The 20,981-nt window shown below is 38.6% G+C and overlaps 1 protein-coding gene across 6 annotated transcripts; it reads right to left on the bottom strand.

Moving 5' to 3' along the window:
* Nucleotides 1-1,764: 1,764 nt before the first annotated feature.
* ADAT1 (adenosine deaminase tRNA specific 1) lies at nt 1,765-20,971 on the bottom strand. Of its 6 annotated transcripts, XR_014618834.1 has the most exons (11): nt 20,815-20,948; nt 20,254-20,445; nt 19,437-19,505; nt 17,201-17,255; nt 16,320-16,450; nt 15,013-15,628; nt 12,531-12,676; nt 10,712-10,811; nt 9,091-9,177; nt 2,308-2,899; nt 1,765-2,071 (listed from the first exon to the last, which is right to left on the bottom strand). XR_014618834.1 is itself a non-coding variant. In XM_084294864.1 (10 exons), exons 2-10 carry the CDS (start codon nt 20,420-20,422, stop codon nt 2,767-2,769), a joined length of 1,506 nt encoding a protein of 501 aa, XP_084150990.1. In that variant the 5' UTR covers nt 20,423-20,445; nt 20,815-20,971; the 3' UTR covers nt 1,765-2,766. The 6 variants fall into 6 exon arrangements, 5 of the variants coding, with proteins under 5 accessions (XP_084150990.1, XP_084150986.1, XP_084150987.1 ...); XM_084294864.1 differs by having other exon boundaries at nt 1,765-2,899; nt 20,815-20,971; XM_084294862.1 differs by lacking the exon at nt 1,765-2,071 and having other exon boundaries at nt 2,760-2,899; nt 12,531-12,633.
* Nucleotides 20,972-20,981: the final 10 nt, after the last annotated feature.

A 20,981-nucleotide genomic window follows, 5' to 3' on the forward strand; every position in this document is an offset into this window, starting at 1 on the left:
GAAGAACCTTTCAACTGCATTTGGTTGCCAATTTTACTCTTAACACCTTTCTTTCCTTCTTACTGACAGTAGCTTTTCATAAGTAACTCACTCAAATGTTTTCCTGCTTATACCTCAAGCATTTCCTCCAGGCATGGTTTCATAACCATCTAGTAGTTTCTAACCATCAGAAGGAAGCCTGGCTCCACCCACAGCAGCACAGCCCTAGCTCTTCCTTTGCTCTTGTGCTTACTAGGTTAATTGCAAAGCTGTGAACAACTAGCACAAAGCTACCTTGTTCTGGGGTCACAGTTTGTTTCTCCACAGACAATTATTTGAACCATCTTCCATTTACTTTGAACGTATTATGAACAGTAAGGGCTCCAGTCAGCATGAGGTGAGCAGTAAAGGCACACTGCAAAGATGAGAACTTTGCTTTTTCAGGGAGAGAGAGATGCTACCACACAGTCTCAAGAAATTTTAGCTTCAAGCTCAAACGGATGATAGTTTAATTTAGACCTGGACAAGTACTTGTTCCTATGCTCTGCTTTTGACTTCCTTTAAAATGAGCGGGCTGTCTGCCCAACCTTCTTATTGTGATTGAGAATAGAATAACTTCTGCAACAGCAAAGCTGTTAAAGGCATCCCATACAAATTAGGGATTACAGTTTCTTTGTTCTAGCAAATAGGAACAATCAGTCCCTGTACTAGCTTGGGATAGCCAAGCATGTATCTGGGTGATAAAAAGACACTCTGTAGAGCATTTTACACATGCCTTGGAAATCCTGCTGCCCTCATAAACTCTGCTGTTCCAATTACCAATTGTTTGCTCATCCTTGTTAACCATCAGTTTAAATGAATTTACATCATGTAACTGCTTATCTCACAACTAGTCTGATGCCAAGACTGCAGAACAACTAAGCTTTATGTAATCCATTTTAATATTGCAGCTGAGCAGGTACTGGAAACATTCCAGTCTGGTCAGCAGGTTCACTTCAGACCTTGTTGACGATTAATGAAGGGAAACTGGGCATGTTAAGGAGCAGTTTCTGCAAGATTTCAAGGAAGGACAGAGGCAAATTTCAGGAGCCTGGAAATTTACCGGTTATCTTTTTAGTTAAACTACAGGACTCTGCCCTTGGGATGCTATTTGCTCAGTGATGGTAACTGCTACCATTTGTCTTTAGCAGTTCACCCAGTGGCCTATCTGCAATGGCAGCTGGCCATCTTCCAGCCTCCAATGACTTAACGCAAGTCACCGTTCTCCATAATCCTCTGCCCTTTACAAACACATGTAATGTCTTCCCCATCACCAATTCAACTGGTCTTTCTGAATGTCAGCGCTGGAGTTAAGCGGATAGGCTTACACACACACAATTCAAGTTTGTTGTTATTCCCACAATAAATAGATCTTCTGTAACACGATCTCTGCTATCAACTGTTCAGTCCCCTATGCAGCTCCGTAGGTTGGCTGTAAAAGCTGTTTTGAGAAATTCTGTACCCATTTTTCAAATCCAAAATAACAGTAAGATACCAAACAGAAATCTCAAATAACTAGAGAATTCTTAAAATCCAAATTAAACACTTTCTTTCATTCTGCCATTACATTGTCCGAATATTTTAGGAATAGTAGGTTATAGCAGAAAAAGTACAGAAAGGGAGCATGCTCAGTAGCAGTGACACAGTCCTGAAATTACTCACAGAAGGTAATAATTGGGACAGAAAGCTTGAGGATGATTACCCATTGTTCCCCTCCCTCCCCCCAGCTAGCAATGTGGATTGTTTTGTCATGCAGATGTTATTGGTAATAAAGCATAAAGGCAAAGATTGCAAAGACTGTGTTTTCACCTTTGCCAGGCTATTAATGAACACTTGGCCAGGAAACACTGACATAAATGCTTACGGCATCCCTGCTTTTAATGAACCACGTATCACTGGAGAAAAAGAAAAAACAGACCCTGAACCAAGCAAGCAAGCAACCAAAAACAACCAATAAAAACCCAGTGTTGAACAAGATCGAACCAAGTAATTCAGGAGATTTCTTTCCTGTCCACAGAAGCACATCAACTGTGAAGGGGTTTCTGGCAAAGTCCTGAAATTAAGAGATACACAGGATAACAAACAGTATTATTTGACAGTCTTCTTCCCGGCACTCTTAATTCTGCTTTGGCTACTTTTAGTAATAGAAAGTTATACGGATTACTTCCAGGAAAAGACCCTTGAACAAAACTACTATTTCCAGTTAGGAGCAAAAAATTCTGTGGGGAGACAGAAAATTCTTGCAAGCACCAAACAAGAAGAGCCAAGAGTTATAAAAATAATACTTACTATACATTAGGGTTGTCCCAGCAACACAAAAGCAATCACAACATTATGAAGAGTAGAAGGAAAACCAGCACCAAAGTTTTAAAAAGACAGCCCTTCTTCCATACTACTGTTTCAATTTCAGTTGACATTACTTCCATTTCAACAGACTATGGCTGATAAATCATATCCTCAGAAAAACGATGATTCGCATCACTGCTTCCTTACTTTTGAAGGCACATTGTTTCATACAGTTCAGAACTAAATATGCAGTGATTCTTCTCTACAGATAAATAAAGGGGGGAGGGGAGTGCAGGGCAGGGTGCAAATCAACCAAAACAAAGAGATCTCTGATTTTACTTTCCTTTTCAGTCTTATCTACTTATAGCACAGGAACTAGAGGACATCTTTACTGGCCCTTGAGTAGCATAGGTATCTGCTGGGTTTCAGGGCATTTTGATGTATTTACAGTTGCTTTTATTCTCATGTGAACTCCAGGTATTCCTGGGCATTCTTGACCCAGCCCAGCAGCGCTTGGCTGCGCAGCACTTTCCAGGCTTCTTGATAACTTGATGCAGCTTCCTTGTAGTCCCAGTATGTTCTTAGGGTCTTCATCCTGACAGAAAGTGCACAACAACAACAAATTGTCTATTATTCTATTGGATGTATTGTAAGACAATGAAAAAAACAATCAAGCATTTAAGAATATGATGATGTCCCTATGAGCTCTTCCACACTAAGTGAAATTCTCTTGTGCTTCTAAGGGAGACTTGGAGAGGCGCAGGTGCTGAGGAAGTCAGTGTTTCTAGACATCGTTAGCAGTCTCATGAAAGAAGAAAACAGTAACTTGTCTGCCACGCTTCATACGTGCTCTCCAGCAACAGAAGTATCCGTGCCTGACTGTGTGACAATAGGTTATGGAAAACCCATGCTAGCAAAAAACGTAGGACCAAAGCAGAAAAAGTGGCTAGAGATGGGTGCTTTGAATTGGGTTGAAGTAGCTTTGTTTTGCTGGAAGAACAGATGTGATTGCTGGCCAGAAGGGAAGGGAATAGGGAAGAAGAGTATTTCTTTTTTAACATGGAGTTATGGGGAAGAATGAGACTATTTTTTTTCCTTTTATCTTCTCCCTAAAGCGTAAGAGGCTCAGTTTTGGTATTCTGCCCCTCTTCATTATGTAGCACCTGCTCCCCACAATCTCAGGAAAACCACCAGTCTCTCTGCTGAATGCGTGATACCATTGGTTTTCAAAACAGGGAAATACAGGTCAACAGTATCTGAACACATAGGAGAGAGAAAGCACAAACACCTCTAAAACAATTTCATATAACTTAATTCTTTTCCAGCCTCTTTCTTCTCCCTTTACCAGTGTCAAACCACATGAGATGCACAATGTTTAAACATCAATCCAATATGAAGGGAAATTCACAGGCAACATGACATTCCTCAATAAAGAGGAAAAGCCAAACTGCTCCAGGGATCCTAATCTAAAAAGTCTGAGAACCATTGCACTAGGTTACAGAACAAACTTTCATGCTTAAAGGCACCACAGTCATCACCACCACCCAACACTGCAGAATAGCAGACCCTAAGAAGCTATAATTCAGCCATTCAGCATTCTATTATAAACGTATTTCTAGAACACTGACATGCACAGCAAACCATGAGATAGTAACTATACAGAAGAACCAAGGTTCAGACAATGCAAGAGCAAAGAACCTGCCTACTCAACTGCTGAACATGGGAGAGTTATAGAATCTCAGAATCATTTGGGTTGGAAGGGATCTTAAAGATTATATAGTTTTGACTCCCCTACCATGGACCCACTAGACCAGGTTGCACAAAGCACCATCCAACCCAGCCTCAAACAGTTGCAGGGATGGGGCATCCAAAACTTTTCTTTTAGATACTCTTACAAACCTGCCTGCACTCTTTGTCACAGCCAATTCATTTTGCTTTCTTTACCTCTTTCACATTATTCAAACTCTGCAACTAACCACTGAGCTGTTTTTGAAAGTTCTGTGGAAAGGCCCACTGCAACTCTACTCCACCTGCTCAATGGAACAGGCATAGAATCCCAGTACCAATGGTAGATGCTATAGGAGCATCACTAAAGAGGTAAAAGACCACCAATTATCTGCATAAGCAGTGTTCAGGAAACAGCACACATCCTAGTTGGATGGTGGACCTTAACCAGCTCCCTCAAATCTCTAGTGTAGGCTAGCTGTTCCTCTCCCAGGTACTCCAGCATGATCCTCAGAGATATGGTGCAAACCACCTGCACCTCCACTCCACTACAAGACAACTCTTGAAGGAGCAAAGTGTATGCTTATACTCAAATTTGATGACCGATTCAGTCTTTGGGAAGAAACTTTTATGCTACCATACTTTCTATACTTGAAGTACTTCTGACACATTTAAGATTTTGACGTTATCTTTCTTCACTGTAAATGCATCTAATGACATATATTTGTTCTTCACTATAGAAGAGCTAATATCAGATGCTGTTTACATCTTCAAAACACAGCTACTTTTACTTATTTGTTTGCATTAGGATGGTTGTAAATCAGAAAGAAACCTACAGAACACAGATTTTTGGACTGGCTCAGTCTTGTAAAAAAGGCGAAACACATGTTTTCCTTGGATTTGCTAGGGATGATGGCACTATACACATATACATAGATTCTTCCATCAGCCACAGAGCCAAGAGACAGACTGATGCCTAGCCATTTATTTCATCCTTGCTAAATGTTGCTTTTTTCCTGAATTTGCTGGCAAATCAATGGCTTTTAAATGTATATCCAGCAGTCTGATCCAGTTTAACTAAAATACGTAAGGAATTTTCCCAACTTAGATTATTTCAACAGAGTTCTGTTATGAAACTTTTATAGTAGACAGTAAGGGAAAACATAGCTAGCACGAAAGCAGGATATGCAGTGAGAAGTAGCTCAGTATTTCCAATTCACTTTAGCAGTTACAAGACCACATATAACTGCAGCCTCCTGAGATCTCATTCTCCAGGCGGGCAACATTGCAACAGGATTGAACAGCAGATGTAACAGAAAGCTGCATTTTAAACAGTTTCATCAAAGAGTGGCCCAAATGAAACAGATTTTTTTAATTCATGCTCAACTTCTGCCTTGGGCTTATGAGAAATTTTTAATATATATACACACATGGAAAGAATGCTTTCAAATTCAAAGTACATTACAACTGCCAAAAGAGCCACATGATTTGTCTGTATCTCTAGTATGTTTGGGACGTTAAGACTCCAAGAATTTGTAATGAAGAACCTGTGACTTTTTTGGAGGGGAGGGAGGAAGGGGCAGAAATGAACGCTTGTCTGCTGACCCAGGCAGTCCTGTAAATAATATGATCTCTAGCCTATCCAGGTCTGACTGTCTACATTCCTTTTATGTTTCCCTTTACTATTCCAATCTTAACACTAGACTACAGTACAGGAGAGAAGCAGAGTGGTTCCAATGCGTGCCAGAGGCATGAGAGGTGAGCCATTAGTGTCACACACTTGGAAAAAGCATTACACCAGCACCACTACGCTTAAAAAGGATCATACATTCAGCCACGTGCAAAACTGAGCTGAAGCAGGGCAGCTTATGAAGAAAAATAATGCACTGCTGCACACTGTCAGGCATTGACCAAAACATTACTCTTATGGGAAAAAAAAAAAAAAAAAGAATCACATCTAAGAGGATAAAAGCTTATAGATGTTCAATATATAAAAATAAGCGGTGAACCCCTAATGCTAGGCTGCCAGGAAACCATACTTTGCCTGATTCTCATAGCATCTTAAACATGAAACCAAGAGAATGTTCTGTTCTTTAGGCATTTTAATCTTAGCCATCTAAAAGTCCTTGTACCCTTAGTACACATACTCTTCTGTAGAACAGCCTACCCCCCTCTCCCCAGTGAGGCTTCTCCGGAACCGGAATCACCCATACATAATGCAGTCTGAATGGGAAGGAGAAAGAAAACACAGTATTAAATGTAGTCAGGACCCATCACAGTTAAGAGAAAAGGTGATCAGCCATCCATTTAACAAGCCCAGCAAGAAACTCAGGCTAGGTTTTTGTTGCAAAGTATCACTTAGATTCACAAAAAGGGTTGTGCAGCTAGCCACACCTTGCACAGACTGCAGTGCCTGCTGACTCTGTAGGGTGGACGCCACAAAAGAAGGCTTTCAGTTTCCCAGGTTATGAACATTATGAACAAGGTATGAAGAACAAGATTCTGCCAGCAGAAAAAACAAACAACAATCCAAAAAAATGTCTTTGCCATACTACCACCAAGTATTTTGAAATAATAATAACTATAGAGGTTTTCACATAACAATTCAGATTAGCAATGGCACAACAGAACCCAAAACTGCATTGTATCCCTCCCTTAACAATGAGCACAGAAAACATGAAATTGATGCAGCACGTGAGATGTAATCAGTAAGAAGACTGAATAAAACAGCTGACTGGCAGCAATAGTTATTTGTTTTGGTTTTAAAGGATTTATGTACCAGTAACTTCAATCATTAAAACAAAACAACATGTGAGAGGGTGTCAAGCAGAAAAGAATGAAGTGTGGCAGGTGGAGGTAAGCAGTTGTCTAAGATGTTAATGTTTGTTTATAGTCCAGTTAGGGAGATGGGCAAGTAAGGCACAGAAGACAGATCAGAATTATCAGAAATGAAGAAAACGGGATAGCGCAAGAGAACACTATCTGATTCTTGGTGAAGAAGTAGATAATACCAGTCAAACATCTCATTGTTTTCAGCTGAAAGTAAACCAACCTAAGACCTAAAAGAAGCAACTGCTAAATGTTACGCTTCGCATGTTAGTTGTACTACATCACCACAATTTCCTAAACATGCTTTTTAAGAGGAGCCAGCAATCTTCTACTTTGAGTATGCTCTCAACCTGTTCCAACTGAACAGTGCCTGCACCGATTCTGAAGAGGTGTCAAGAATGAAGGAGAAATGAAGGGACAGAAAGCAGGAGAAGCATGTCTACATACAGGAAAGAAGAAAATAAAAGAACATTACTACATTATTTTCACATCAAGCTTTAACTGTCCCAGTATCCTAAGTGGACAACAGGAGGTGAGAAAAGGGCTAAATAAAGGAAGATTCTTGTCCTAATACACCCCAAAACTAAAAAGACAAGCTCTAGTAAAGATGAGATTCCCTTGGGTGTGCAGAACAGATGGGAGCCAAGAGACCAAAAAGTGGACCAGAAAAGGCAGGGAAGGAATGTAGGGGCAAAGAGAGAAAAATAAATGGTGTGACAGCATAGCACAGGAGCCAACCATCTATAAGAGGAGATAAGCTACATTTGCGTAGGAGGAAAAAAAATGGGTAAGAGTTGAATACACAGGAGTTCAGAGGAAGAAATTCCACACTTTCAAATTGTTTATCTGAAGTCTACTTGAATTCAGACTACAAGGAATACAGAGGAAGAAAACAGAATATTGTGCAGAAAGGGTAAGGGAAGGAGGAGGAAGCAAAGCAACTTTTTATTTTGATTTTTAATTGAAGAGTAGGAAAAAGGGAAGACTTCAAAAGGAAAACAACTGAACAGGCTGACTGGCGAGCTAGCATCTCTGCTGTATAAACTGAGTTTGTGCAACCTAAAAATGATGCCACATCTGCAAGTCAGCTGGAGTTGGTGAGGAGAAGCCCAGAGAGAAAAATGGTAGAGGACAAAAAAGTCAAAGGAAATTACAAAGCTACTTAAGTCCAGAAAAAGCCTGAGGTAAGGTGACTTTACATAAGCAGCATACAATCAGCACAATGAGTCAACTACTCAACAATGAATTATTTCATGCTCTATTCTGAGGAAATTACAGTGACTGAACAAGTTAGAAGCCATTCCCTCTCAAAAGAGTTGGTAATTTTATATTTGAAACTGAATTAAGAATGCCCATCAGTAGCTACAAGCAGTTAAATTAGCTCAACATCTGCTATGATTTCATCTTAGAGGTGGAAAGATCATACCTTGAAATAAGACTAAAATAAAATAAACCTACCAAAGCAACAGATCTGGCACATTCTGCATCACTCAGAATAATCTCTAAGCCAAACTGAGATGTATGTTTCTCTATCCATGAAGCTATAACTCCTAATCATCAGGTACAGCAAGGTGAAATACCACCAAACGTGTAACGTGATAATCATCCAGTCTCATATACAATCTCCAGCCTAAAAATCCCAACTTGTTTCTAATGGTGTAAATTAAATCCCCAAGAATGGCTTCCTCAGACAAAAGCTTCTTTCTGTTCTTTCCAGAAAGTCTCCATCTACGTAACGCACACATAGTGGAAACAGCCCTGCAGTCTCACCTTGCTAGCTCTTACTCCATCATACACTTAACTGAAAGAAAATTCTAGCCTAGACTTGTTTTAAAAAAAAGAGTAGCTTTCTGACAAGACAGAAAGTTGAACAGACTTACAAGGGGTCCAGAAGACATCTATTGCAAGAGCAGGACATGTCTCTGTGATCAGGAAAATTTACTCTTTCCAAAAGTAGCAATTCTTCACAGCAAAAGCCTTAACTCCAAACAAACAAAACACCTGCAACTTCTGTCTCTCATTAATGAGCTATTTCTCCAATGAGGCAAAAGACCAAAACCAGAAAGACTCTTCCTAACCCATCAAGGATATGCTGTATTCTTTAAGTATCCAATTTTAACAATGGAGTTATCTCAAGTGAGACTCATTGGAAAGTTCTAGTATCAACACATTATTCTTGAGTTTCATGAGGATAACTTTTTATTCACATAAATATTATGAAAATTTCTTTACCGGAGAGTGTCTGGTAGATTCTCTTGTGAAATACTTGTCACCAGCTTTTGAAATGCATGGAAGAGTTCCACTTTACAGATCTTGGATCTGATGGAAAAAATATATCAGAAATGCACTTCCTCTTGATGCTTACAGTAATACATTCCAGCTGAACGTTTTTGCTCCACCATTTAACTTTTCATACCCCACCTGAGCTGCCCATTGTTTTTCTTTTTTTAAACCTTAATTTTAAATGTTATGTTGACAAAGAGCTGTATTGCCCCTATTGTCCCAGCTAGCACCATCAGTTTGCAGAGGGGACATTTTAATATTGCCACATTGTTATAAGACTGCACCATCAATTTGCTCCCAATTATAGCACAGGCTGAAGCAGAGGGACTAGTCCCAGAAATGATCACACGAGTACAGAAGGACTTGAAGAGCTTGTTCAAACTGGAAAATTTGTATTATTCAGAAAAAAATAAAAGAACCAGAAGAAACATCTGTGACAGTGCTGCCCTTGTTGCAACAGTGACAAGGATGCATTCAGCAACAGATGGAGGGCAGTTAAATACAAATAGATTAATCAAAAAGTAAAGTAAAAGTTTGAAAGGTCTTAAGGATACCACAGGCATCTCTGTCAGCTTTCAGCTTTAAGCCTTTCTCTTCTCCCAGAAGTCAGACAACCATATCAGGTGTTCCATGAAACATGGATGGGGCTTTTAAAACAAACTAATTTTTCTATGGAATTAAATTCTTATTACACGATTATATTCATGATGACTAATTCAATTCAGTCTTCCAACACATGCAAGCTAACTCTCCAGAATTATTAAAAGAAAATGTGCTTTCTATTTTGCTTTAGGTTAAGAACCCCAAAACTGGCATGCAAAGGTACTCTAAAATTTTCACGTTAATCTGTCAAAAGTTCATATTGTAGTTTTTGGTGTTTTAGTTAAGTAAGCAAAAGCACATACCAGAAGACTACTTACAAACTACTTTTAGTCAGTCAACTTTATCTTCCATGAGATTTAGTGTTATCTAATATGTTCCACCGAGAAAAACCAAACAACCCTCCTCCCCTCCTCCCACATCCCCCCCAATCACCTAAAGGCTCCTTGAAGGGGGGAAAAAAAAGAGAACAGAAATACAAGTCTTGTTTAGTATTGAACAACCCCCCCTACATTAAGGCTACAAATTCCTTATATGGACCTTTTACCACAAAAGCTGTTAACAAAGAGCTGACTCTCTTACAGAAAAAGAAATCTGTAAAAAAGGTCATGCAACACATTCATTTCCTTCAGTCTTCAATTCAAAAGGTACGAAGTAAAAAATTTTCCCACCTTTGCCAACAAATAAGCTGTCTTTTAAGGAATACTGATCATAATCCCCCACTACTATTATTGACAATGTTCTCCTTTATAAACAGTGACATGCAAGAAACAGGATAAACTTGTTTGCCCTCATTCAGCTCCTCTCACCTTCTCTCCCTTACACAATGACTATTCCTTTATCCACACTACCTTTCCCCACTCAGAGAATTTCTGCTCTGACAATGCCACCACACACCACAGTGACCTAAGAGACAGGCATGTATGCTAAAACGTAAGATATGTGCATCCATGTGTCACAATACTCTCACCTGCTCTGATGGCTCCCAATCCCCTTTTTTGTTGTTCCCTGCCGGAAACCATCTGAGGTGACATCCAGAGGTTGTTCAGGAACTGCACTCCAACTGATAGCTGAGGAAGAAAGGATTTATTAAAAGAACAGAAACTCATCTAAAAACAATAAGAAAAAATAAGAAAAATAAGAAAAAATACACACACTCTTCAGCTCTTTTGAGAACCCATGCCTCTTTAAACATTTAGCCTACAGCTCCATAACTTTCCCATTTTTTAGAGGGATTCTCTCCTTGGTGTATCCAGTCTAGACAAAGAGTGAATAATTCCCAAGTCAGATGGCATAATTTTGTATCAGGCTGTAAAACACACCCCCATACTACTGGTACCAGTCAACCTGTGTCTTCCTTATTATGATATTGTGCATCCTTTAAATAGTTCTTTGTACATTTCGTAACTGACACAAAGATATTTGTAGACATTACCTGAAAAATGTTACTAGCCAACAGTCAAACAAAAATACTTTGTTGGAAGAGTTGTTAAATGCTAACAACCTTATCTTTTACCCCCATCTGGATACGTAATTACAATATTAGACTGTACATGTATACTTCTTGATGCTATAACTCAGCATGCAATTACCTTACAAATTTATAAATAACTAGCAAAGCATCTGAAGAGGCTCGTCACCAGAAACAAAAGCGATTGACATGCCCAGTCTGTACCTACATAGCCTAACAACAATACTATTAAGTTCTACTGTCTTGAGATCATTTCTGCTCCCTTCATTCTCATTTCTGTCTTCCAAGCACATGAAAGAGTTGCAACAAATTTAGACTTAATTCTGATTTTCCTCTGCTCATGAAAAACTCAATCTAGCATAATATATGCAAAACTGTTTCATAAAGTATCATTTACCATCTTCTAACAGAATGACTTGAGTAACTGTATAAAGGTAAAGAGTAAATAGAAAAGTAGAAGTAATTTTTATTTAGTATATTTGGTCACAGTTTGCTTCAGATGTTTTTTGTTAAGTGAATTCACAGCATTTTCAACAATATATTTTGCTTCCTATCTCATGGTATCAAAATCTTTTCCCTACTGGCACCTGTAAATTGTATACAATTTAATGAATCTGTGAATTTAATTAAAGAGACATTTGTTTCTATTTTATCATCAGGTCTATTCTAAGAGAATAACTTCCAATTAAGCCAGAAAAATATACAACAGCAGAAGGTAACCACACCTAAGTCCTGAGAAAATGCTTACCCGTACACATACAGTAGTGCTTCCTCCCCCCCAAAGGAGACCACATTGCTGAATTGCCACATTGCTAAATTATATGACTTGCAAATTCATTCCTCAGCATGACAGAAAATGTAATGTACAAAAACTTTGTATCAATTAAACCTTTATACTACACTACTCTGTATTCCTTCCATATTCAAAGAGTTCTGAAGAGATTATAATCATAACTCAGCATGGCAAATCTTCTGTTCATTACCAAGGATAACACAAAACTAACTTAAACAAGAATTCTTTTGATTCTTCTTGCCCTCAGAACTTTTGTCTTGGCTGTTTATTTTCTACCTTTGTTTAGATTATAAATTCCTAATGGTATTGACTTAGTTTTTATTCAGTCCGAAAAGTGTTTACAGGAAAATAGAGGCAGATTGCAAATACTATTAAGTTCTGTTCTGAAATTAATATCTTTATGTAAGTCATACTTTGCCTCTAGCACTGGCAATGAATGATGTTACGTTTTAGGGAACATCAAAGTCACATAATTTATATTATGATTTCTGCACACAGTTACACAACTAGTCCAAATTAACTCACCCGCGCTACAGGGAACAAGTTTTGTTTTGCTGTTAGTTTGAACTTCCTGGACTGCCTGACGGCTATGTTCAAATCGAAGTTCTGATTGTAGCAGTTTAACCTCCTGAGTGAGAAAACCATCTGGTAAAAATGAGACATGCTGACACCTACAGTAAATAATGGAAAAATGCATGTGATTTAAAGTCTCATCTTCCAGGACAAGCAGATTCCATGCAATTTCCCTACATAATCAAAAGCATGTTACATTTTAAAAGTGAACTGAACGTGAGTTGTAAGAGATGCAAGGAGATATGGAGACATTTTCCCCTTCTAAACAGTATTTGTTTAGGCTATAAAACAAACAAAACCACAAAGCCACAGAGTTTAGTAAGACCTTGTCTTTCCTAGAAAAAGGACAACAAACTGATTTTAAAACGGGTCTAATCAAAACCTACTACAACTCCATAGAAGATAGGCAGAATAAAAACTGCAATATAATTCTGAAATCATAACAGAAAAAAATAATCAGAATGTATTTACACAGTCAACCATACTACATGAATGTTTTTAATGGACCTAGGGGTTCAGAACTAAAGACCAGAAAGACACAAAATATACCTAAAGTTTCATGTATAATCTCAGCTTTGTTACCTTCAATTATTCTAACACTCTGAATGATATTAGGAACATACAGGGAGGAAAAAACAGCATCTATTTATTCACGGTACTTATATGAAGCAAGAATGAATTAAAACTGAGGTTTGCATTGTCAGACGTAATAGGCTGAAAAAGTGCCTGACTTTGCAACCTAGAACTGATGAGGCTGGTCAAACTGACAACTACTGCTAATGCAACCAAGTGTTGACCTGAAATCATGACTTTCTTATCTGGTTGCCAAACACTGTTCATCTTTATAAACCTAAATAGACTCAATCACTGCAATTTCTGTGTTAGGTCCAGAATTCAGTTTCCATGAGTTGCACAGCATATCTGAGAGCACATAAACTCTGAGAAGTATTGTTCTAAAGTTTTGACTAACCTCTACTGAGAATAGACAGACAATACAGTGATTTTAAAATTTTCCATGAGATGCAATTGCATGCATATGCAATAACCCAGATATTAGTCTTCTAGAAAATCTGAAGTTTGGATTCAAGCTCAGTAAGACTTTAACAGAAGAAAAAAGTTTTTACTACAGCTCCCTTCAAGTAATGTTTTAAATAATACATCTTTTACCCTAATAATTGCTGGAAGTAATTACGGTCTGAAATCAGTGAGAGATTAATAAGAACTAATAAGTTAAATCCAGGTTAAGTTCTAAAAGGTTTTGTAAGAACAACCAGAAAGACATCCTTTCCACCGTTACCCTTTGTAAGGGTATACTGTTGCAGTGCATATATAAAGGGTACATATGTAATATTAACAGCAAGCTATTTCTGAGTGACATGCTCCAACTGCAGAGAGATGTGTAACGTGACAACCACGAGTTACTTACCTGAAAGCAAAAGCAGCTAGTCAGACAGTATTTTTATAACCTTTAAATATATGGTTTCTTGAAGACAACAGCACATTTACAAAAATGAAATTAATTACACAGTGAGTAGTCACATAGCAGAGACATAAGGATGTTCTGCTTCCAGGACTAAATAACAAAACAGTGAAAACAGAAACTAACAAACAAAAATCTTAAGTACGTTATTTTAAAGTCAGTGAGGGAAACATTGGAAAGCAACAAAAATCCACTACCTTCCTAACTCACCCTATTTATGAAAACGTGCAAGAAGTCTACCTCAGTATTCATCTGGAACCTTTTTAGGCAGATTACCTTCGGGATGGACATATTTGGGAGCTTAATTTAATTTAAGGAATGTTTTGTTCAGCCATTTGCAATTTTGGGAACTCTATTATTCAGTTATTTCCAAGAAATAAAAGCTGCTTTTGCTGAGCAACTCATTTCTGTAAAAGAGAATTTAAGGATATTCAGAATGGTTTCGTGGCATAAAGACAAATAAATAAATAAAAAGCTCCTATTTGAGGAAAAAAAAAATATTGAAGAAGTTCAAGAAAGTTCAATTTTGCTGAAAAATTCCTTAAACACACCTCCTTTCAGGTTTCATTTTCTGCTGGAAGGCTTCTAGAAAAGCTCTGGTGGGTTACAGCCTCTCACTGCTCCATCAGGGGACAACCAAGTGGATCCTGAATCTAATGCAAATTCTTTAGTACATTTTCAAGTCTGATCATCATCAGCAGTAGTCATCTTTCTCCATACTGTACAGGCCTACTTTCTCAAAATGTGAATTTGCAGAAATCCACACTTTGCAAAGTATGACTTTGGTGCTAAGTCCTGATAGTTGTATGACAGTGACTTCCACAACTCAGCTTCCATACAAGCTAGCTGATTCCTGCTCTAAGGAACCTGCTTTGGCAGGGGGGTTGGACCTGATGATCTTTCAAGGTCCCTTCCAACCCATTCAATTCTGTGATTTCCAAAGAGAGAACTTACCTTTCAATAATTGCTCTCCGCATAGCTTCTTGGCTATATGGACACTTCCCCACTATAATTGCTGACAAATACACTGGATATTGAAGGAAATGCATCAGAAGAGCTCCTTGACACCCCAACACATTCCAGCGAGCCAGTTTATCACTGCAGGACATAGAGCATGTTCTGACCCCGCGACCTGGCTTCACTCGTAATAATCCTACACGGTGATACCCTATCCCAGGTACTCTGGCATCATCCAGCTCTCCAGGTACACATTTTGCTCCAGTTCTATAAACATCTACTGCCTTCAGTCTGCTTAAGCCAGTCTCTTTAGCTGCTTGCATTTGTGCAGAACACTCACAACTCTTTGGATTAGCGTTGCCTTCTGGTTTCACAAATACTTGCTGAACAGGCAGATCTTCAGTGATCATGGAAAACCAACCACCATCATTATTTTTCATTCTCTTGATTATATGATTACTTGACATTTTCTCCAATTTCTTTTTATCTTCGAAACCCAAATGATCATGGTTACTACTACACTGTGCTGACTGTCCAGCTGCATCAGCTCCATTCATTGACTTAGAAAGCTGGTTCTCTGGTTCACTAATTGGAATAATAGAAGCATCTCCACCTACAGCAAAAGAAATAGCATCAAAATTAGCAACATGTCTGGTGATTGAAACACATCACTCCTGTAATATTATGGTTACTACTAGCTTTTACAGATTTGCACCCAGGAAAATGTAGTCACAGGAAGACACTCTTCAAACATTGTTTGTTTCTGGTTTTGTTTGTTCTCCCAGCTCTCCCCCTACCGCCCTCCTCAACCAAATAGTCTTTTCTGTGACAGAAGAAAAGGTTGCATTCCATTCCATAATAAGTTTTGGGTTGAGGGGACAGTATTGTTGTTTTTTTGTTGTTGTTTTTGTTTTTTTTAAGGAACTGTAGAAAGTGACAGTGCTTTTCCACTGAAAGCTCAGCCCAAGAAGACAACATTTAAAGCAGAGTAACCAGGAAATACACACTACTTCAGACATTCTCATTTCTGGAAAAGAAAATTGTAATCATTACTATTCAAAGAGCAAGCAAAGCATTCCACTATATAATGACCTGAATATCCAGTTTAATGACTGCTCGTGGATTACATTCAGTGAGATAAAATGCCAAATGTATTGGTGAAGCACCAGTCAAGTACATCTCAGGGAACATGCCGATCACATGAGCTACTTCCCCACTCACTCCAGAAAGACCAAAGAGAGGCATAAACTTTTCTGTCCCTTGCAAGTAAGAGCCATTAAATTAGTTCACTTCAACATACTCACATGGGGTATGACTAGAGAAGAAAACAAATATGATATTTGGTTTGAGTTTCCATTTCCCTGTTTCAGTTCCTGGAATAAAGATGCTGCATTGCTGGTAGGAAACGGCCAGGCACATCTGATGGAGAAGATACCTGTTAGACAGAAAGTTTCCAAGAATCATTTACTTCACTTTTGATGCATGGGAAAACAACAAAACTTAGATTCCCACTCCTGCTTATTTGCCCCTGATGAAGTAATTTGATGAGCCAAGCAATCAGTTATGCTTCTACAGACAACTCTCAACATAAACACAAATGCATCACCAGAACCTTAATAACAGACCTCAAAGGGTTATGTTCAGAAGAGTTAACTATATTTTCACGTTGTATATCTGATGTCTACTCCTCCCATTCTTTTTTTTTTTTTTTTAAAAAAACCTGCACAGCCAGTCACCTGATTTGACAGCTGTTTTTTCTACATCAAAGAGTAGAAAATGAAAACTTGCTTCTGCCACCTAAGTTTCCTGAAACAGCTTATCCTATGCAAACGTAAGATTTGGTATATGGGAAACAGCGAGAAGGCTACCCTTGGCAGCAAACTGTAAGACCAGTATTGACATCACAGGAAATCACATCCTACTTCTTTGTGGAGTCCCTGCAGTAACGAGGAAAAAACAAACTTTTGCACAAGAGTCTTAAACCACAATCCAGACATTTAAAAAAAAAACACAGAAGGTTAAACTTCTAAAGGGAAAAAAAAAAAAAAGATATAATATTATCTCTTTCTCCGTTACATTCTCATCACTGAAGCTGCAAAATCTATTTCAACCGTAGGTCAGAAGCACGTCACAAAAACAACCCTCAGGTGGCACTGGGTAAGAGCACAAGAACTTCCTGTCTCACCTCTGGAAGCTCCTCTTGGCTACAGTTTCAGCATGACTGTCATTCAGAATGTCTCCTAATACAACGAACAAATGAAAACGTTATACATCATTATTGAAAAGGAGACAAACAAAACAGAATTTGACAGACCACATGGTTCTGTAGATTTGCTAAAATTTGAATGTTTAACATTGGTATGAGGTTATTCCAAGACATTTAAATTTCCAGTCACAACAAAAGGAGGTCAAAACCCTGTAACAATGAAGGATAAGTCCTTCACTCTGCCACAAGTCAGAGACTCATATAAACATCAGATTTTAAAACTTCTATTATCTGAAATCCTTTGAGTTGAATAAGCTGTCTTCCTTCAAAACTTTCCTTAAGTTTGTTCTTAATAGTAAATCATGATATTCTCAGCATACACATAACATCCAATAGTTTTCAAGTGTTAACCTTTCAGTCAAAGTTTCTTGTTGCACTACTCCCTATGATTTAAATTACTTTTTTTTTTTTTTTTTTTTTTTGTAAATATTTCTGGCATTTATCAGGTTTACACAGTGAATCTTTAAGCTTCCTGGAATGTCCACCTATTGCTGTATCTGAAAGAACAGGACCTGTAAATCAGCTATTATTTCAGGAATAAAACATCACATGATTGAACAGCTCCTTAGGCAACACTGCAGAACTCCAGAAGGCTTTTCACAAACTTTTTCTACATCCACAATCATTCCTACAGTTCTCCTTTGAAGTCCTTTCCAGATCAACGATAACCCTTTCTACTAAGAGAAAGAATGAAAATAGAGAAAATAATGCTACTGATATAAATAAATGCACCCTTTTACCCTACAGTTTAAGGTTGTTTCTCATGGCAGTAGTGCATGCTACTAGGTCTTTATAAACATTAATTACTTTTTTCAATTCTTGTGAATTTTAATTAGCAACAGCATCTGCAATATATTCCACACAACTATTATCCTTTTTCCACAGCAGATTAAGGAGAAGCTACTCCAGAACTTTTTGCCATCATAAAAATCAACCCTTCAACAATTCTTTTTCTGCCTCTAAAATTCTTGATAGAAGACAATGATCTGCCTCTGAGTTATGTAGAAAAGTATCTGCTACATGAATCTTCATTTTTTCTCGAAAATGGGTAAATTATTTCTTAGTGCTTCTACCTTCCTATCTCTCAGTGATGCAACTTTGTCGGGGTAACAACAGATAGGAGGATTATCATCAAAATCTCAAAAGTTACATGAATAATTTTACTTTCTGTTTTTCTGACATTAAAGACTAAAGGGTTCATCACGAAACAAGGCCTAATTAATCTGACGTTACAGCATCTTTTTTCTAGGTGTTTTTCTAAGATTTAATGAAAACAAAATGTGCCAAAGAGCTCAGCAGGCTAATTTGCAGATCATTCTTAGGGCCTTTAAAAGGAAACATGGATTTTCTACCTTCCTATCTTTTGGAGCAGTAGCCATCTCTAATGAGAAATTGTATGTCCTTAATGTGTAGATCAACTGCTTATTTCTGGGAAATTCTTAAGGATATTTAGGAATCTGACAATTTTCTGCAATATTTAACGCTATCCTCTTTCTACGCTTCTAAAAATACGTCAGGTCAATTTACAGATGTACCTCACATTTCCTATAAACAAAGGAAAATGTCTGCGATATCTGGAAAATATCTGTGAATCTTCATATTTGTCTTTAAAATGAGTAAATGATTTCCTTGCACTTACCTTCCCACCCCATTTACTGCCACTATACATTTATATGATACACTGAATTCTAATATCTTCTGTGTTGTAAAGCACAAAACCTTTTTTTAAAAAAAAAAATATATTTTTTTTAAGAACAACCTTTTTCAACACTATCACTTTTTTTTTTTTTTTATCATTGCAACTAACTGTTACTTCCCACAATAGGACAGGATTTTGAATTTTCACAAAATGATATCAATACTTGAATCACATCTAAACCATAGTAAATTTCCCATGCTTTTATTATAAAAAGTTTGTTACCATAATTTCATTAACATGACTTAATTTAAAAATTGCAATTTCAGCAAATATTTAGGGCAGCCATTTTGGCTGCCTAAACATGTCTTCTTGCCAGGGGTGAGGACTGCCTCACATTTTTTGCTTCAATTCAGAAGACTAAGCTCAACCTCTTGGACATTCTTCATTGATTATATGACGTCAGAATGAAGGAAGCAAGGACAGCCAATCCGTTCTTGGATTTTAAACCACACTTACCAGTTTTTCTCATTTTGTTTTGGCCAATACATTTTGTTCCAGTTCCCATAGCAACAACCTCCTTTGTTACTGAAAATGAAGACATTAAATGAACAAGCTATTTACAGAAGTATTGCTCTTATGCAGTTATTCTATTAAGACAACACACAGAACATCACATAGGAGGCCAGGTTCAGAGAGGCAGGCAGTGAGACATCCTAGACAGGAAATTACCAGCTGTAGAACCAACATAGCAGGTACAACCACCAGTGCTCTGGAAAGTCTATGTTCCCAAAGCAGGGGTGCTAATGCTGACTTGATATGCTAGGCAACAAGCACTTCACTTGTGTGAACACTAGCAGAGGATTCCTCATATGCATAAGAAATAACTACAGGATACAATCTGCATGAAAACATGGAAGTTTGCAATCATCTTCTTTTCCTTTATTGGCACCAACGCAAATACACAGTGCACTAACACAGTCTGTTAAAAAAGGGTGAAGTGAGACCTTTCCAGGATTCTTATGACTAGCTAAATACACTTATGCAGGCATTTACTTCAGCTGTTCAGGTCCTGCCCAGACTTTCACCGCTTACTGAACAGCAAAACACAGGCCTTTCACCTTCTTAATTACAGTCTAGAAAGAACAGCATTCCACTACCGTCTTTTCAGACAGAAGCCATAAAAGCTTACAAAGAATAAAGAATGTGGGGATAGAGAGAAATGGGACAGGAAGGGGTACTTTGTTCTGTTTGTTTTTAAGGTATCTTTGAAAGCAAAGGAAAAAGCAACAAAGAAAGCCACCACTGCTTAGCTAGCAAAACAACTCATTCTTACCCTGCAGATTCCCTAGTCTAGCAGGAACCTCTCTTCGGGCTGCAGACTCCACTTTGACGACAGCTGCCAGTGAAGTCCATTCCCTGTTTGGATCTGGTTTTCCCTGCTTAGGGAGTCTGGTCCTATAATGCTCATAACATAGTTCAGCAATTTCATCAGCTGACCACATGGCTCCTGGTGCACGTCCAGTTTCTAAGCAGAATTTGATTCCATCACGCTAATTCATATCCCATACCCTTTCAGACCCTCCCACCCTGTGGCATATGGCACCTTCCTGTATCAGACCCCAATGCCCAAGGACCGCCTGCACCACCCCTTTCAAGTTTATAGGCACTACGTTATACGGAGTAAAGATTTGCGGGCTTCCCCTCCCTCCAAATCGCCAGGAATAGGAAAAAACAAAACAAAACAAAACAAAACAAAACAAAAAAACAATGCTGGAACCCGAACAGCCCAGGAACAGGCGAGGTGGCCGGATCCCCGACGTTCCCGCTGCACAGCGGCCCCCAGTGTTCACCACACCACCGTCCCGGCGCAGTTCCTGCGTCACCGCTGACGTGCCTGGAACCACCGCGCTCGCCCCGGGGCCTCCGAGCCCCCGCCACGCCTCAGCAACCGAGGAGCGCGGGGCTCCGCAGCCGGCGCCACGTCCGACTCGCAGCGGCGCCCCAGCGAAACCTGCAGCGGCCTCAGAGCCCGCTCCCGCCCGGCGCTGCTGCCCCCACCCC

Source organism: Netta rufina, assembly GCF_964035555.1.
Source record: "Netta rufina genome assembly, chromosome: 13".
In the NCBI taxonomy this organism is placed as follows: domain Eukaryota; kingdom Metazoa; phylum Chordata; class Aves; order Anseriformes; family Anatidae; genus Netta; species Netta rufina.